The following is an 18,814-nucleotide window of genomic DNA, read 5'->3' as shown; positions in this document are numbered from 1 at the left end:
AGCCACCTGCCTCCTGAGTGCTGGGATTAAAGGTGTGCGCCATAACACCTGGCATCCCCAATTACTTTTAACCTTGTATACTAGCAGTGAGACCTACAGTGGCTGTGCTAACACAGCTTAATGCCTCTTCCAGCAATTCCTGCCCAAAGCATCTCTTCTTCACACACAGCTATCCCACCATTAGGGCAACTGTCACCACAGTGGCCAAAACCAAAATTTCTTACTATTAGAGACTGCACAACCAAGTAGTGTTCAAGTGTTCAAGATAGCTTCAGGCCACACTTTGAGATCTGCTACTCTTAAAAGTCCCTACTACACCTATTAGACTAAAGTAATCAATAAATAACAGATTTGGATGGGCTGGAGAGATGGCTCAGAGGTTAAGAGCACTGCCTGCTCTTCCAAAGGTCCTGAGTTCAGTTCCCAGCAACGACATGGTGGTTTACAACCATCTGTAATGAGATCTTGTGCCCTGTTCTGGCCTGCAGGTGTACATGCAGGCAGAACACTGTAAACATAATAAATAAATCTCTTAAAAAATAACAGATTCATAAGTGGGATTACAAGTTATTATTTAATTGGTAAATGAAGTAATCTATGAAAATGCTATATAAAGTAAAAAAGCATTATGCAAATAAAATGGTACTATAATTATCTCCAGTAATAATGACAAGTTCAGTGCCAGAGTTTTACACCATCAACTTGCATGCCACAAAGATAAATATAAGTACAGTTAACTTACATAGATAAGTAGCTGCTGTAGTATATGGAAAACGTATTGAATCCTTTTTTTTTTTTTTTCATCCTTTTTTTCTCCCTTGGCTTTTCGAGTCAGGATTTCTCTGTGTAGCCTTAGCTGTCCTGGACTCACTTTGTAGACCAGGCTGGCCTCAAACTCATAGAATCCCAAGTGCTGGGATTACAGGCATGTGCCACTGCACCCTGCTTCAAATCCTTTCTTTATATATTTCAGAAATATTCTACTTTATATACTTAGCCATGTTAACTGCTGATTTTCTAAATTAAGCAGTGCTTTATAAAGCACCTATCATTTACTTCCCAACTATTAAAAAAATGCTCATAAGTTTTACTTTATAAAGTTTTGCTTCTGAAATTATGTTTACACCATTTCATATGTAAGTTCTTTTTCTTTAGAACCATTATCTTTCTTGTATATATCACATATATATAAAATCTCCATAGGTTTATGAGCTTTTATTGAAGAGGATATATTTATTTCTGAGGGGAAAAAAACCCCAGCTCCCTTCTTTAAAGTGCTCCCTCTTAGTCATTCGTAGTCAGGCATACCTTTAATGCCAGCACTCACAAGGCAGAGGCAGGGAGTTTGTAGCTCAGCAGTTAAGAGCATGCGTGGTTCGTGCAGAGGACCCAGGTTTAATGTGATATGTATGTCCTTTTTTTTTTTAGCACAAGTAGCCGTACAACCTCAGAATGAATCTCGTGTCAAGACAAAATGGTGGGGGCTGGGTCTCATTGCCGTCCTTGCTGTGGGAATGTTTTGGTTCTTTCATACTCCTGCAGTAGAAACCACTGCCGTTCAAGAATTCCAGAACCAGATGAAGCAACTTCAGTCAAAGTACCAGAGTCAAGACGAGAAGCTGTGGAAAAGAGGCACAACATTCCTAGAAAGACACCTGAACAGCTCTGTCCCTCGGCCCCAGCCCGCCATCCTGCTGCTCACTGCAGCCCAAGATGCTGAAGAAGTGCTCAAGTGTCTGAGTGAACAAATCGCTGATGCCTACTCCGCCTTCCGCAGTCTCCCTGCCATCCGAATTGACGGGGCCCGTAAAGCTGATCAAGACAGTGACGTTGTCAAACAAGAAGTAGATCAAGAACTGAACGACGGGTTTAGAAATGGCCAGAATGCAGCTGTGGTCCACCGCTTTGAATCCCTGCCAGCAGGCTCAACCTTGATCTTCTATAAGTACTGCGACCATGAAAACGCTGCCTTCAAAGATGTAGCCCTGGTCCTGACTGTGCTGCTGGAGGAGAAGACGCTGAAAGCCAGCCTCGGCCTAAAGGAAATTGAAGAGAAAGTGCGGGATTTCCTCAAAGTTAAGTTCACCAGAGCCGAAACGGCCAGCTCCTACAACCACATGGACCCAGACAAGCTGAACGGGCTGTGGAGCCGCATTTCCCACCTCGTGCTGCCCGTGCAGCCTGAAAACACCCTGAAAGGGGGCAGCTGCCTGTGATCGAGAAAAACCGAAATCCTGTCTCAAGTCTGAGCAGATTTCAGACTTGGTAACTAGAGACAGAATTGGGAGCAGTTTTTGAAAACTGGTTTTGTTTTAAAGGAAACTCATACATAAAGATGGAATGTCTAAATCATTTATGCAGCCTAATTATCTGTGATTTGAGAGAATCGTGTCTGTTTCCACTGAGAACTGCTAAGGGTGTTTAGCATAGTCTACAGTATGTGCAGTTCCCTGAGGGTCTGCTTCCTCCCATTCTGACTGGATCATTCTTGCTGTGGTGTGACCAGCGAGAGGGGTGAGCTTCCTTTCTCAAAGGATCAGCTTTATATTTAACTTTGGATTTGTTTGTTTATTTGTGACCCTATTAGTGTGGCAGCTCCCTAAGTGTAGCCATTAAATTGTAGCCATTATTCTTTCTTTTATACCATTTAAGGTGGAATTCTTAGTTTCTTTCTTTAAAAACAGAAGTCATGAAAGATCATGTGGGTGTGCAGTTTAGCCACCCTCCCCCCCAAACCTGGTTTTTAGAGAGGAAAACAGAGAAACTGTTTAAGAGAAGGAAATGGAAGAAAAATGATAGCTGCAAGCTGGGCATGGTGAGACATGCCTGTAGTCCCAGCATTTGCTCAGGGTAGTCAGGAGGATCAGAAGTTCAAGGCCAGCCTCATCCATATAGTGTTTTCTGAAACCCTGGACTACATGAGAAACTGTCTTTTAAAAAAATAGTAATAATCATTTTAAAAAGTTTTAAAGTTTTTAAAATGAAATGTTACTTTATAAAAAAAGCATGAGAGTGGCAAAAGCCTCTGAGAGGCGGGTTACTCAAACATGTCTAGGCTGTTACCTCAGTGAACCGCTACAATTTGCTTTTTTACTGCTGTCTTTTTCATCACTTGAGAAGTTGTTGGTGTGAGGCTAAAGCTCAGTGGTCGACCATTTGCCCAGCTCGTGTGGTACCCTGGGTTCCGCAACCAGCATTCCATACACCTGGAATCTCAGCACTCATCAAAGTGCAACACCTTTAAATCAAAGCCAGCCTGGAATATATAGATATAGATATTATCAGGACCCTATCTCAGTCCCACTCCCCAGTAAAGAAGAGTTCTGTAGTTCTCCCAAGATTTTTGTTTGTTTGGTTTTTTTTCGAGACAGGGTTTCTCTGTGTATTCTTAGCTGTCCTGGACTCGCTTTGTAGATCAGGCTGGCCTCGAACTCACAGCGACCCACCTGCCTCTGCCTCCCGAGTGCTGGGATTAAAGGCGTGCTCCACCATGCCCGGCTTCCTTCCAAGATTCTTAAAGTCTGTATATCATACAGTTTATTTCCGTAATTAACTTCTAACAGTTTTAAAGGTAGGTAATCTCTTTTTGATAACACCTGACAGTTTTTGTTTTAAAGAAATACAATATCCAGTACATCCTCAACTTGATGGCTTGGGAATTTATTATTTATTTATTTTTTTTTTACTTTTTGCTTATACTAGGGATTGAACCTAGGACCCCAAGCCTACTGGTCAGGTGCTTTACCGGTGAATTACATCCTCCAGCAGTAGAAAAACATTTCAAAGTCGGGTGACTCAGGTCTACAACCCCAGCACTTGGGAAGCTAAAGCAGGAGCTCGGCTGTGAATCCAAGGCCATCATTAGCTACGTAGTGAGTTTCCAGCTAGCCTGTCTGAGCTGCAGAATGAAAACTGTGTCAACAACCCCCCCCCCACACACACACACCCACACGCACAGACACATACACCACACATGCACAGCCACACACACCACGCACGCAGGCAAGCACAGCACATACAGACAACTTTAAAAATGGGGTAAACTGCTGGGCTAGTGAAGCAAACTCCGTTTTCTGCTTGTACATGTGTACTAAAGGCCTTGTATAGCACTCCATTAACGAATACAAAAGTATTCTATCACATGATCAATTTTGAGTGCCTCAATCCAAAAAGAGTGGTCCTTACCACACTTAAAGAGTGTTGGACATATGTGTCTACTGCTGGAGTGTTTCAGGGGTGGTTTTTTTTTTTTTTTTTTTTTTTTACACTTAACACTGGGCTTTCTCATCTGTCTGTTGCTTTTTTTTTTGTTTTCTACTCTTGTCCTTTTAGATCCACCTTGAGGTCTTTTGTCCATAGGCATCTAAGTGAAAATTTAGAGTGCTAGTTAGGCCTCCTTTGCCCTCTGGGAGTCTCGTGGTGGGTGGTAGAGCGTGGTCTACCTTCTTTCCAGGGAGACGACCAGTATCTGTACCTTTATTATAATCTCTTCCTGTCACAAGTCAGATGATCAAGTTTATTTTCTAAAGAACTATAAAAAAGTTTTTGAAAGTATTTTTACATGCATATATGGAAATAGTATTTTATTAAATATTCCACTGGCCTAAATAACTTTGAAGTGATATATGTTGCTTATATCTTTCAGGAAAAATGATTGTAGCAGCTATGTGTAAATAACTTTAAAAGCTATTTTAGTAATTTAAATAAATTTACTTTTTGTGTTTGTACTCTGTGTATTATAAACTTTAATGACTTGTGAGCCTGTTTTTAAATTAATCCAATTTTTTTTTCTTTGCAAATTTTAATGGCCTTGACTAAGAGAAGCTTAGGCCAAAAAAGTATTGTTTAGAGTGGAATGAACGTGAGTTGTTGTTGTTTTTTTAAATCCATGAATTTGAGTTACCATTCAAATAGGGTTGTGTTAGACTTTTGATTTTTTTTTTCTTTCTTTCTTTCTTTCTTTTTTTTCTCTTCTTCGAAACAAGGTTTCTCTGTGTATCCTTGGCTGCCCTGGACTCACTTTGTAGACCAGACTGGCCTCGAACTCTGAGAGATCCACCTGCCTCTGCCTTCCAAGTGCTGGGATTAAAGGTGTGCACCGCCACTCCTAGCGACTTTTGGTTTCTTAAGAGTCCCTAAAGCAGGGTAGGGTTTGTAAGTATTTAATTGCCTCCCAACAGAGCCTTTTTAGATTTCCTTTTTCTATTCACTCCCTCTCATTTTTAATGGCACATATTCATTGTATATCTGTTTATTGTGCTTTACACAAAATATTTTACAGCCACTCACCCATAAAGGCACTGTGACTGAGGATATGAACTCAGGAGTGTCTCCACCCTGCGCCTCTTGGGCTGCAGCACTCCGGAGAGCGGGCCACACTTTGCCTGGCCAGCACCAGTTGAGCTTGCCCTGGTGGTGTGGGCACAGGAGAGCTGACAGGCTGATCAACAGGCCATCAACAGGATGCCCAAGAGGGCTCCTGCTTCGGATCCAGTACTGAAAGTGTAGTAGAAACCAGAGGGCTTGAACCAGGCCAATGACTCGTTGCACTGAACATTTGCAAGTAAAGCTGTTTGGGCAAAGGGTACACTGTGTGACACTCTGCTATGGGATGTTTTGTTTTTGTTTTCTTTTGGGGGGCGATTGTAAGGGCGGAGGGCAGATAGAGAGGGATGGGGAGTTGAGTGGGATTGCAGTGCATGATATGAAATTCACAAAGAATAAAAAGGGTTTTTTTTGAAAGTTTTTGGTTTTTTTGTTTTTGTTTTTTTTTTTTTTTACATTTTATTTTATGTGAACATACACATCTCAGTACTTACGGAGTAGTAGGCCTGAGTATAAGTTTTGGGAGTCATTTCTCTTTTACCATGTGGGTTCTGGGGGTCTTAACTCAGGCTCGGGCTTGATGGCACCTGCCTTTACCTGCTGAGCCATCTCACTAACCTCGATCACCTGTTAAGAGGTCAAAGAGAACACACTTGGCTAGCATACACATGGCCCTGGGTTCAGCCTTAACACTTAGTAAGTAAATGAATACATAAAAGGAAAGTGACTTCCTGGGCATTTGGGCTAAATAGTCAGCCTGGCTAAATAGCGTCACTATCTCCTAAAGCTGGGCTCAGGGTGTTGCGTTAGCGGCAGAATACATGCCTAGCACATGGGAGGCCCTGGGTTCACTCCTGCGCTGCTAAAAGAAAAGCATCCGCATGTTAGTTATGGCCTGAACTCTACTTTGTTTATGATTCTTTCAAACGAGAAAGTCATCAACGTGAGAGAGGGAATTCGGGTCTCCAGAAATTGAGCTCTGTGACTTTGAAGACAATAGTAGGCCAAGAAGTTCACAAAAAATACATCAGTTTTGCATTTTCTAGCAAGGAAATTTGCGTCCCTTCCTTCAATTGCTTTCTTTACATTTCTAATTCTCTTTACGTTTTCTAATTCTCAGAACAAAACTGAGTAAACCGAGTTTCTTTCACTGAGAGCTAACAGAGATGAAAGTTGCACATTTTAATGTCATTGATCAGTGCCTAAGCTAAAGATGGAGACCAGAGCCCCGTGTGATCTCGCTGTGTGATCTCACTGAGTGCCCTTTACGTCGGCTGCGCCCGTGCCTGGAGTGCTCATAAAGGGTATGGAGAGGATGGGCCTACTCAGTGTTGTCCTTACCAAGGTCGGAGTAACATTCTGTAGTCTTCTCCTAAGGAAGGTTTTACTGGCTGACCACAAGAACTCTTGTGTGGTGAGGATCCTCTTGCCTGGTAGGGAAAGCGTAGTCTCACCTGAGCAAACACGGTGAGGGTGGGGACACTTACACTCCACGCTGGACCAGATGTTTGGCCTCTTATCTCCTGCACCTTCTTATACTCTTGGACTACTTCCTGTTTTGCTGACTTCCTTTCTGCAACCTCATTACTTGGCTAAGTTCAACTTGTGCCTTAGAGTTGTAAGTTGGTTTTGGTTTTGGTTTTTTGAGACAGGCTTTCTCTGTGTAGTCCCGGCTGTCCTGGACTTGCTTTTTAGACCAGGATGGCCTCGAACTCAGCGACCCACTTACCTCTGCCTCCCAAGTGCTGGGATTAAAGGCGTGCACCACCACCACCCGGCCTGGAGTTGTAAATTTTAAGTGAGATCTTCCCTTATTCCCCTAGGTACCTTGTGTGTGCATAAGACCTTTATGAATGCCTGTACATGAGTGTATACATTTAAAAGCATAATATGTTTATGATCTTGAGAGGAGCCAGTGGTGGGAAGTGGAAAGTTCCTGGGTTACGTGGGTGATTTGGAGGCTGGGACAAAATCCGTTGCAAGTGTCATGAGGCAACCAGGAACCCCCAGATAAAAAGAAGCCCTAGAAGATCACCTACATAGTGCGCACAGGACCACATTCAATCTTCAGTACTGCAACGAACCAAATTAACCAATCGAAGAGATCATAAAGTAGACATCCCACCTGCATACATTGAAAGAATATTGGTAAATTTACACTACTGGGAGCGGTCAACAGAATCAGTGGAGTTTCTACCAAAACACTCAAGACTCCCTTCGCGGAAATAGAAAGCAGCTGTAAATGTGGGGAAGGCTGAATAGCTAAAGCACATGCAATGCTAACCGGCGGGCTTTGACGTCCTACTTCCTGTTCCTTCTTGCCCACAGGTGGTGATGGAAGGGTATGCACTTACTAACATCCTGTATGTCAAATTTGGAGCGAGTGAGATGGCTTTGTTGGTGAAGTGCTTACCATCTAAGCACGGGGCCCTGAGGTTAGAGCCCAGAATCCTTGCAGAAAAGCCCAGTCCAAGGGGAGGTGCACCTACCAATCCCAGTGCTGCTGCTGTGGAGACAGGAAGCTCCCTAGGGCTTCCTGGCCAGCTGAGCCTTGTCTAATAAAGTGAAGATGCTGGGTGTGGTGGCTCTTGTCTTTAATCCCAGCACTCGGGAGGCAGAGGCAGGTGAATCGCTGTGAATTCGAGGCCAGCCTGGTCTACAAAGGACAGCTAAGGATACACAGAGAAACCTTGTCTCAAAAAACCAAACGACAACATAAATAAATAAATAAATAAATAAATAACCCAGGAAGCTCTAAATTTTTCAGGGTATACAGACTGTAGTTACTGCATTTTTTTACTTTCAGGAGTTATTTCTTAGGATTTAATTTTCAACTGGGTGTGGTGGGTACACACCTTTAATCCCAGGAGGCAGAGGCAGGAGAAGCTCTCTGAGTTGAGGCCAGTCTGGTCTACATAGTGAGTTCCAGGATGGCCAGGGTGATACAGAGAGATGCTGTCTCTCTAACTTAATAGGGAAAAAAAAAAAAAACCTAGATTTTAATTTTAATTCTGGCTACACATAATTCTAATATGCTAAATAATTAGTATTTGGTTTCCTAAGAGGCAATAAATAACAAATTACAAGAGGAAATGGTCTTCTAATATTAAGTATACACAACATTAAGAAATAACAGCCAACATTAAGGCAAGAGAAGAGCATTTCATTTTCCAGCAGCTAAATAACTCATTTATGTGTGGAATAAAGCTTACTGCTAAAGGAAAGTGAACTGTGGTCATTAGAGATTACCTGGATCAGTTTAGTCAGCCATTCTAGGAGCAAAAGAGCTACTGTGGTTGGATAGGAAAAAGGGAATCTGACCTACCACTGTGGTGTGATGGCGCATGCCTACACTCCTAACCCTGAGCGGCTGAGGTTGCGTGATGGAGTTCCAGGCAGTGCGCGCCATACAGTGAAGAGTGACTGAAGAAGATACCTGGAGTTGACCTCTGGCCTCACACACATATGCACACACATGACCCACATGTCAAAAACAGACAGCTCCAGGCTAAAGAGATGGCTCAGAGGTTAAGAGCACGGACTGCTCTTCCAGAGGTCCTGAGTTCAATTCCCAGCAACCACATGGTGGCTCACAACCATCTATCATGTGATCTGGTGCCCTCTTATGGCCTGTAGGTGTGTACATGCAGGGAGAGCACTGTATACATAATAAATAAATAAATAAATAATAAATGACAGCTCTGGCAGTTTAAAAGCACTGGCTGCTATTCCAGAGAACCCAGGTTTGCTTCCTATCACGCGCATTGGAGCTCAAACTGTAACTCTAGTTCCTCTGGAATCCAATGCCTTTTTCTAGTCTCCACATGCAGCAGACATGCACATGGTATATAGACATACATGCAGGCAAACCACACACAAAATAATTTTTAAAAAATTTACCTGGCTTAAAAAATAAAAAAATTGAGCCGGGCGTGGTGGCGCATGCCTTTAATCCCAGCACTCGGGAGGCAGAGGCAGGCAGATCGCTGTGAGTTCAAGGCCAGCCTGGTCTACAAAGTGAGTCCAGGATGGCCAAGGCTACACAGAGAAACCCTGTCTCAAAAAACCAAAAAATAAAAATAAAAAATAAAAAAATTACCTGGGCCTGGTGGTACATACATCTAATCCCAGAACTCAGAGGCCAGAGGCAGTCAAGTAGATCTCTGTAAGTTTGGTGCCAGCCTGGTCTACACAGTGAGTTCCGGGCCAGCCAGGACTAGTGAGACTAAGCTGCAGAAGAATTTATAAAAGAAAAGGAAACAAAAATATAAGGAGAGCTAGCTCAGCAGTCAAGAGTACCTGCTACTGTTCCAAAAGATCAGAGTTCAATTCCTCACAACCTACCCTTAGACGTACAACCAACCATAACTCCATCTCCAGGGGAGCTGTCGCTGCCTTCTGCCTCTGTGGGCACCTGTCCACATGTGTGTATACATGTGCACAGATATACACACATAATTAAAAAAAAATAAGATTGGGGGGGAGCTGAGACAGTTTCTCTGTGTAGACCTGGCTGTCCTGGAACTCAGCTTTCTAGGCCAGGCTGGCCTTGAACTCAGAGATATGCCTGCCTTGGCTCCCTAGTGCTGAGGTTAAAGGCAGGCACCACTACCTGGCAATATCTGCTATTCTTTTTTTCTTATTTTTATTCATAATCATAAACAACTCTGCAATCCAGCTAGACTTGGAAGGGAATGAAAAAAGCATGCCTGCTGTGCAAACATGAGGGCCAGGCTTGGATCCCAGCACCCACATACAAGGCTGGCCCACACCAGGCCACAGTGGCACACTCTTCTGAGGCCAGCACTCAGGCAGATGCAGGTAGATTGCTGTGAGTTTGAGGCCAGCTTGGTCTACACAGAGAAACCCTATTTTTTTGTTTTGTTTTGTTTTTCGAGACAGGGTTTCTCTGTGTGTATCCCTGGCTGACCTGGACTCACTTTGTAGACCAGGCTGGCCTCGAACTCAGGGATCCACCTGCCTCTCCACCTTGCAAGTGCTGGGATTAAAGGTGTGCACCATTACGCCCGGCTAAGAAACCAAATCTTGAAAAACAAAACAAAACAAAAAAGCCACCCACTTCTATAATCTCATCACCTTGACTTCATCCTTCAATGTGCGCGCGCGCACACACACACACACACACACACACACACACACACACACACACAGCATCTAAGATTACCAATGAAATCTTTTCCTATAGAAATAAACTAAGGTTTTCTGTTATTAACTGGCAGGTTCCAAAGACCAAAGGTGCCCCTCTGAAATATTTTTATTAGCTGTAGATAAGCACATTGACAGATACAGAGGGAATGAAGTGCTTTTGCTCTTGAGAAACACAGCCAACTGCTTATCTCTGACTTCACCTCTAAGTTTTGTTATTGAATCAGCAGCTCTTTTTTTTTTTTTTTTTTTTTTTAGTCATCTGGTCATTCCCAAGGTGGCCCTTTGACCTTTACAGGCTTTGCAGTTTCCCAAAGAGACCAACATGTCTTAGTTAGTTGGACTATCAGTTGAGTTTCGCTTTAGTTCTAAGCAGCTAAGTAACCCTCGGCATCCTAGTTCATTTCTCTAGAAAAGCAAAGAGCACAGGCCCAGTATAGTGGCCCAGCTGGCCAAGACACTTGCCACCAAGACAGATGACCTGAACTTTGGCTACACGGTAGAAAAAGAGAATCCACTCTCTGAGAGTTGTTTTCTGACCCCATGCATGACATGGCAACACATGCCCACACATAAACACAGAATTAAGTAAATATTAATTTTAATTAAAAATGTTTAAAAAGAAAAGAGACAAACATCAACATTGATGGTAGTTTTCATATTTGCCTCAAATCTTTCACAGGGTAAACAGGAATATATATATATTATTGTGTATATATATGAATAAATTTTAATATGAAATAAATTACAAGTAAGCAAGAGGAATGCCTGGAATAAATAAATATTATGTAATGCTTCTGCGTAGCTACTTCCCCTTATTAGAAAATTGTTTAAGCACTTTTATTTAGTTTTTGTTTTGTTTTGTTTTTTGAGACAGGGTTTCTCTGTGTAGCCTTGGCTAACCTGGAATCTCTTTGTAGACCAGGCTGGCCTTGAGATCCGCCTGCCTCTGCCTCCCTGAGTGCTAGGATTAAAGGCCTCAAGTCTCTTAAGAACACCAACGGCACAGTGAACATACCGTATAGCTAGAAATGAATACGCCAGAAAGGAAGTTGAGGAAATGCTTGGTAATAGGTATTGGAATAACCAGGCTGGCCGAGCCGCTCCTCAGACAGTATGAGGTCATGCTGCCGATAGCAAGACCCTTCTGGTGCTTTCCATCTGAAGTCCTCCTGGTGTTGTGCCGACATTATCTAGCAGAAAACACCACCACCCCTTTTTTATTGGTGGAGAGCCTGAGACAGCAAGAGATTAACTGCCTTGCCTAAGCATACACAATGTGTCTGTCAGCAAAGGGACCAGACATTTACTTCAAGAATCTAATCTGCATTTCTGTTTGCATCACCAGGTCAGCTTTGTAAACCCCACCAGATATTTATTCACATACCTTTCTATGCAATGTGCTTTAAAAACTGATTATTATCTTCTGCAAACAATTCAGTGAAAAAATACTTTTGTTGTAAGTCATGGTTGGTTTCTCTCTCTTTCTCTCTCTCTCTCTCTCTCTCTCTCTCTCTCTCTCTCTGTGTGTGTGTGTGTGTTGTGTGTATGACAGAAATATAAAAGGAGACTTTTTTTTTTAAAAGCTCGTCCTGGACTCAGAAAAGTATTTACTTTAGGTTTAGGATATTTAATAAAAGCCAGGCTGGAGGAATGGCTTAGCGGTTAAGAGCACTGAATGCTATTCCAAATGACTCAGGTTCAGTTGCCAGAACCCACATGGCAGCTCACAACAGTCTGTAATTCCAAGATCCGGTACCTATACACAGACACATATGCAAGGAAAACACCAATGCACCTAAAATAAAATTATAAAAATAAAATAAAAACCAATTTTAGACTTTTGTTTTTGAGACAGGGTTTCTCTATGTAGCCTTGATTATCCTGGACTTACTTTGTAGACCAGGCTGGCCTTGAACTCATAGAGATCCACCTGCCTCTGCCTCCCAGAGCACTGGGATTATATGTGTGCACCAACATGCCCAGCCCAATTTCAGCTATTTAATCATAGGGCCACCATGAAATTGCATCGGCTATGTTGTCATGCCCTAATTATTTTTGTGTGTATGTCATAACATTGTTTTGGAGAAGGGCAAGGCACAAACCAGAGTAGTCGAATTAATGTTACACCTGCTATGGCCTCCTAACTCAAATCTGACCCTGAAAATACTTTAATCTGTATGGGAACGTACTGAGAGGGAGTAGGGGAGTTCTAGGTTATCACCTTATAGAATATATAGCATATATAAAATATATAGCATAGAAAACACTGCTCTTAGGCTAGAGGGGTGGCTCAGCTGCTGAAAGCACTAGCTGCTGTTTCAGAGACTTGATCCCCAGCACTGACTTGGCGACTCACACTCACTGATAGCTTTGGTCCCAGGGGGATCTTCTTCTTCGAGGGTATTGCCCACATTTATGTAGGCAAAACACCCAAACACATAAGATAAAAATAAAGAGGTTTTTTTTTTTATTAAAAAATGCTACTCAAACTTTTTTCTCATCCCTTTAATTTTTTGTTTCTTTTTGAGACAAGATCTCATTTTGTAGCCTAGCTGTCCTGAGACTTGCTATGTGGACCAGGCCAGCCTTGATCTTCTTCCTGGGATTAAAGGCATGTGCCTCTATGCCTGGTTACTATCAATCTTTCATAATCTGTTTTAGAACACAAGATTCCTAGTGTGCAGTTGCTTTTACTGCTTCTGACAAAGAGCACAGATACACATAAGTTGTTTGTATTGTAGTGATGACAAATTCTTGTGCTAAAAGTACCCTGGAATCACGGGACAAAAATAAAGTCTTATAACTGCCTGTAAGTTCTAAGTAAATTTCAAAATAGGAAGCATATATCTTTCTCCTTCGTTTTGACCTCAGCCCAGAACTAAAGATAATAAAAGGAGATCTTGTTAATTTAGGGCTGAGAGTGATATATAAACGTCCACAGGTTTGTGTGGCTTCCCCAATCCCTTCTGTGGAATGATGAATTTGTGGGTACAGGGGCCATCAGCAGACAGGACTATTGCTTATACAGTCATGCTTTTTGAGTAGACAAAGCACTGAAATCCATACCCAAGGCTTTTCTTTGGTTTTGGTTTTTCGAGACAGGCTCTCTCTGTGTTAGCCTTGGCTGTCCTGGACTTGCTTTGTAGACCAGGCTGGCCTAGAACTCACATCAATCCACCTGCCTCTGCCTCCTGAGTGCTGGGACTAAAGGCATGCACCACCACACCTGGCTCCCAAGGCTTTTAAGAAGCTCCTCAGCAGCTTTGTACAGCTTCATGGTAGAATAGAATGGACACAGGTGTGGTTTAGAAGACAGAGGTTCCAGTTGGTTCTGCTGTTAGCTGACTTCAGAACAATAAGCAACTCACTTTTCCAAGTCCCAGCTTCCTTATCTCTGAAATAGAGATGATTACAATATATCTCATGAGTGTAAGCTCACAAGAATTAAGCCAGAGAATGGTATAGAAAAGCATATATATCAGTCATAACCATATACAATGAAAATGAGAAAGTACATGCATATTTGAAGCTGGATTTGGTAGTGCAGGGTTTGATTCTTTAGAACCTACTTAACTTGGGGTTCCTTAATGCCTCTACCTTCCTTCCAACCAACTCAACCTAGGTAGGAGAGAAAGAAGGTTAGTAGGGACAGGGGGTGTAGACTTTTTTAGACTCAGTTTCTTGAGAGATTCCACTTTTCATCATCAGGTAAACAGCTGATGTCCAGCTAAACAGCAAACAGCAAGCAACAGACAGCAGCAGCAAACAGCAACAGTAGAACAAATCAGCCGCAGCCTCCTGGAAGCATTCTCTGGAGCACTTCTTTCTAGGAGCATTTCAAAGCACTCTCTCCCTCCCTCCTTCCTTCCCTCCCTCCTTCCCTCCCTCTCTCTCTCTTGTTCCTATTTATACCCTCTCAGTCTGCACAAGGATGTTTTCCATGGGACAAAGATCATGCACCATGTCATCAAGCTGCTATCATCTGTGGATGAACTAAAGGCAGGTTCACATCCCACACTTGGCATCAAAACAAAGAAAAAAAAACATGTTTAAATAACATAACAAATACTTTCACTCCACATCACTAATCCCAGTACCAGGAAAGCAGGTGCAGGAAGATCGGGAGTTCCAGGCCATCCTTGGGTACAAAGTAAATTTGAGGCTACACAAGATTAAACAAAACCCTAAAATTTTAAAAAGATAAAGAATATATATTAATTTATTTATTAGCATATGTCCAAATAATATATGTTTACTTTGTACAAGTTAGGATTTTTTGTTTGTTGATTGGTTGGATGGTTGGTTTTTTGAGACAGGGTTTCTTTGTGTAGCCTTGGCTGTCCAAGAGCTAGTTCTGTCAATTAGACTGGCCTAGAATTCACAGAGATTCCCCTGCCTTCACCTCCCGAGTGCTGGGATTAAAGGGTTTTTTTTGTTTGTTTGTTTTGTTTTTTTGTTTTGTTTTGTTTTTTTTGAGACAGAGTTTCTTTAGTTAACTCTGACTGTCTTGGGGCTTACTCTGTAGACCAGGCTGGCCTTGAACTCACAGAGATCTGCCTGCCTCCGCCTCCTGAGTGCTGGGATTAAGGAGCGTGCTTCCATTGTCCAGCTTTTAATTTTATTTCTTAAGGTATGTGTATGTGGGGAATCTATCATGGTTAAAAGCACTGTCTGCTCTTCCATAGGACCTATGTTTGATTCCCAATAACCCCAGGATGACTCACTTGCATCTGTAATTCCAGTTTCAAGAAATCCAGTGCCCTCTTCTGGCTTCTGCAGGCACCAGGCATAAAAATGGTACACAGACATCCATGTAGACAAAACACCTATACACATAAAATTTTTAAACAAAAACAAATAACACTTGAAAATGATTAAAATAAATAAATAGTTGTGAGTTTGTTTTTTGGGGGGGTTACAAATGCAGGTGTCTGAGGAGACCAGAAGAGGGTATTGGTTTCTCCTGAAGCTTGAGTTCCATACAGGCGGCTGTGAGCCGCTCAATTGTGCGTTCTATGTGCCTCCAACTGGTCCGCTGAAGGAGCAGCAAATGCTCTTTACAAGAGTCATCTCTCTAGCCTCTTGTTTTATTTTGCTTCTTTATTTTGTTTTTGAAACTGGGTCTCATGATATAGCCCAGACTGGCCTGGAACTCACAGAGATCCACCTGACTCTGCCTCAGGGAGGGCTGGAATTCAAGGGGGCTGGACTTGCACCTGGATGCTTTTGATTTTTAAAAAGGAGGTTACTTGGACTCACATTTTTTGAGGCTTTGGCTCACGGCTCACTGGCTCCATTGTTTTGGGCTTGCAGGAAGGGAGAGCATCGTGCCAACAGGGCCGTGTGGTAGTTGAGGCCCCCGACTTCATGACAGCCAGGAAGCATCTGCACAAAGATTTTATTTCAAGTTTAATGAGCTATTGCAGCCATTTATATTTCTATAACCAGTGACCTCTTCTCCATCACTCTTACTTTCAGCTGTTCTCCACCACCACCACTTTGTATTTTGTAAGCATTCTGTTTGATGCAGTCGGATTTGTAAGCAAATGCTCATGCGTGCCTATATTTTGTTCAACAGGTGGGGATTATTTAGCTCTGAGATTCTGGGAGTGTTTTAGTGGCTGATAAGCCTCATTAAAGCCTGAGGTCTTCTACAAGGCAGAGTACCCAGCTGCTTCTTTTCTATTTTTGGAAAGGGGTGCAGAAAGTCCTCTGTCAAAAGTTTAAAACTTTCCACTGCCTGTAAGCAGACTAGTTCTCTCATAGCAAAAGACAAGCTGTTGGGTCACACAAAACCCCTTGTACCACTTAGCTTTGTTTATTAGCTGCCTTGCCAGACGTCCCAGTGCATATTTCATTGGTGTCATGAGGCCATAAATCAGCATTAAAATGAAATATGCTATAGGGACACCCGTCATCTTAAGAGCAAGCCAAGGAAAAAAAGGGGGGGGGGGCTCTTTAGTATTGTTAAGGGAATTTGTGTGTCTGTCAGCCACTCTATTTTAGGGGAACCACAAAAGAGAAAAGAAACCAATCTCTGCAAATCTGTGGCAATTAAATGTAGGAAATTCTTCTGAGGCTTCAGAGCATCTCAAAAGCACACATTTCAGAAGTTCTTTTTTGTTGTTGTTGGTTTTGCTTGTTTGGTCAGTTGGTTTGGTTTGGTTTTTTGACTGGGTTTCTCTATGTAGCTCTAGTTGTCCTGGACTCACTTTATAGAGTGCTGGGTTTAAAGGCAAGCCCTGCCACCACCTCTACAGTACTTTTGTTCTTAGTTAATTTGGAAAAAATAGATTTAATACTTGTTTTTCAATACATTGTTTGTCTTATTTACAATCTTGAGGAATTTGTGAATGGAGGCAAGTCATAGCAGTAAAATAATCAAAACTGGCCCCACTTTTAGATCTGAACATCAGAGATCACCATTTGCATGGATGTATACATACACATAGATGTATTTTTATTCCTATAAATGACAAACTAGAGACATTGTTAAAGCAACCTGTTTTGTTTTGCTTTGCTTTGTTTTACTCAACAATGCTTTGTGTAAACTAAGCATTTTTAGATATATTTATTGTTTCTATTGTCTGGCAATTGCTATAATAAAAGGTGGTTCTACATATTTCAAAAACAAACAAACAGTAAACCTACCAAGAGAAAGGCTAAGTGTACTATGTCCTATTTTGCTTTTGACCTTACCAGAGATAAAATCAGGAGGAAGAAACTGCCTTGCCTGGCATTTTGCCAAGAGGGCTCAACTGAAAGGGGGATTAGTCCCAAGCGAAGTGTAGGGTTGAAGCAATATTCTAGATAATTCAATTGTCAAAAGCTCCTTTAAGCCTTACAGTGAGACACTCACATTGCGCCATGGATCTCCAGCTGGTTGTTTCCAGCTCATGCTACACTGACAGAATGAATTCATCCACCTGTCCCTGCAGCGGATTAGTAGATAAATGCATACAACTGTATGAATGGACTTCTGCTTTGTTCTTGATTGTGAAGAGTTAAGTTTGTGGGGGCTTAGAGGTGGAGCTCAGTGATAGAATGCCTGCCTAGTTTGCACAAGGCCCTGGATTCAACCCCCAGCACCATACACACACACACACACACACACACACACACATCGCAAACACAAAGACAACAACTTTGTGGAGGACACTCTTATTTGTGTGTGTGTGTGTGTGAGCTTTCCACAATATGGATTTATATTCCCTAAATCCTACTATAAACCAGGACCTCAAAAATATGGCATGGAAGAAAACATAAGGTTATCACTGATTTAGTTATTTGTCCCCCAAATTTCAAGCTATGTTGTATTCCTTCAAAAAAGATTGACCCTTAAAGCTAGAATTCCTGCTAGCACAAGATCCATATAGGTAAAACTCCTGGTTGTAGCATCATCAGCCAGCCAATGTGAGTAGGAGCTACAGGGTGGGATGTGGGTGAGACTCACAATGCTCTGGTGCTCAAATACGAAAGTTTCAAGCCCTCATTAATCCTGCTGTTCTAATCACAAGGATTTTGTGCTTAATTAAGTCAAATAAAATCAATGTGCTAATTGTACTTATAATTTATGTGAAGAGGAGTATTTTATGGCCTTAAAAAAGTCACAGGGCTATAATCACAGCGAAGTAGGAAAAGGAGGATCAATCAAGAATCCAAGGTCGATTCTCAGACACATCCTGAGTTCAAGGCCAGCCTGGGTTATCTTGAGACCCTAATTTTTTAAAAAGATAAATCAATAAATAAAATTGTAATAAGCCCAGTTAAATCAGAATTTATTCTCTTTTTATCTTTGGCTTGCTGTAATGGTAAGACAGCTTCAAATTTAAGAAGAACAAGGTTGGGGCTAAAGAAATGGCTCAGAAGTTAAAGTATTGTTCACCTTGTGAAGAAGCCAGTTCAGTTCCCAGCAACCACATGGCCACTTAGAACCTTCTGTAATCCCAGCTCCAAGGGAGTCTAAAAGAAGTGTAAGAGGCAGTATTTAGTCCCAGCAGTCGAGAGACAGAGGTAGGCAGATCTCTGTGTGTTTGAGGCAAACATAGTCTATATAGTAATATCCAGGCCAGCCAGCACTTGCTAATGAGACTCTGTCTCAAAAACCAAAACAAAACAAGAATTAGAAGGATGTGAGTCATGGATAAGATCAGCTCCCTGGTTTTCTTTCTCTTTTTCTGTGACTTAGATGCTATGACCTGGCTGGTATCCTTAACCATAACTGTGCATGGTTGAAACCGGCCAAGTTAAAGACCAACCTGGATTACACAGTGAATTGCAGGACACCCTTGGCTACAGTTGAGTCTTTGTCTCAAAAAGT

The 18,814-nt window shown here is 42.1% G+C and overlaps 1 protein-coding gene across 2 annotated transcripts in view; it reads left to right on the top strand.

Moving 5' to 3' along the window:
* Tor1aip1 (torsin 1A interacting protein 1) overlaps positions 1-2,457 on the top strand; it is a 32,724-nt gene extending 30,267 nt beyond the window's left edge. For both annotated transcript variants that reach the window (XM_051147624.1, XM_051147623.1), the window contains one exon: positions 1,429-2,457. In XM_051147624.1, the coding sequence (XP_051003581.1) occupies positions 1,429-2,216 (788 nt within the window). In that variant the 3' untranslated portion in view covers positions 2,217-2,457. The remainder of the gene's footprint in view (positions 1-1,428) is intronic.
* Positions 2,458-18,814: the final 16,357 nt, after the last annotated feature.

Source organism: Acomys russatus, chromosome 6 (genome assembly GCF_903995435.1).
Source record: "Acomys russatus chromosome 6, mAcoRus1.1, whole genome shotgun sequence".
Classification (NCBI taxonomy): Eukaryota; Metazoa; Chordata; class Mammalia; order Rodentia; family Muridae; genus Acomys; species Acomys russatus.
The sequence above is the reverse complement of the archived record's forward strand: the minus strand, read 5'-3'. Positions and strand labels throughout refer to the sequence as shown.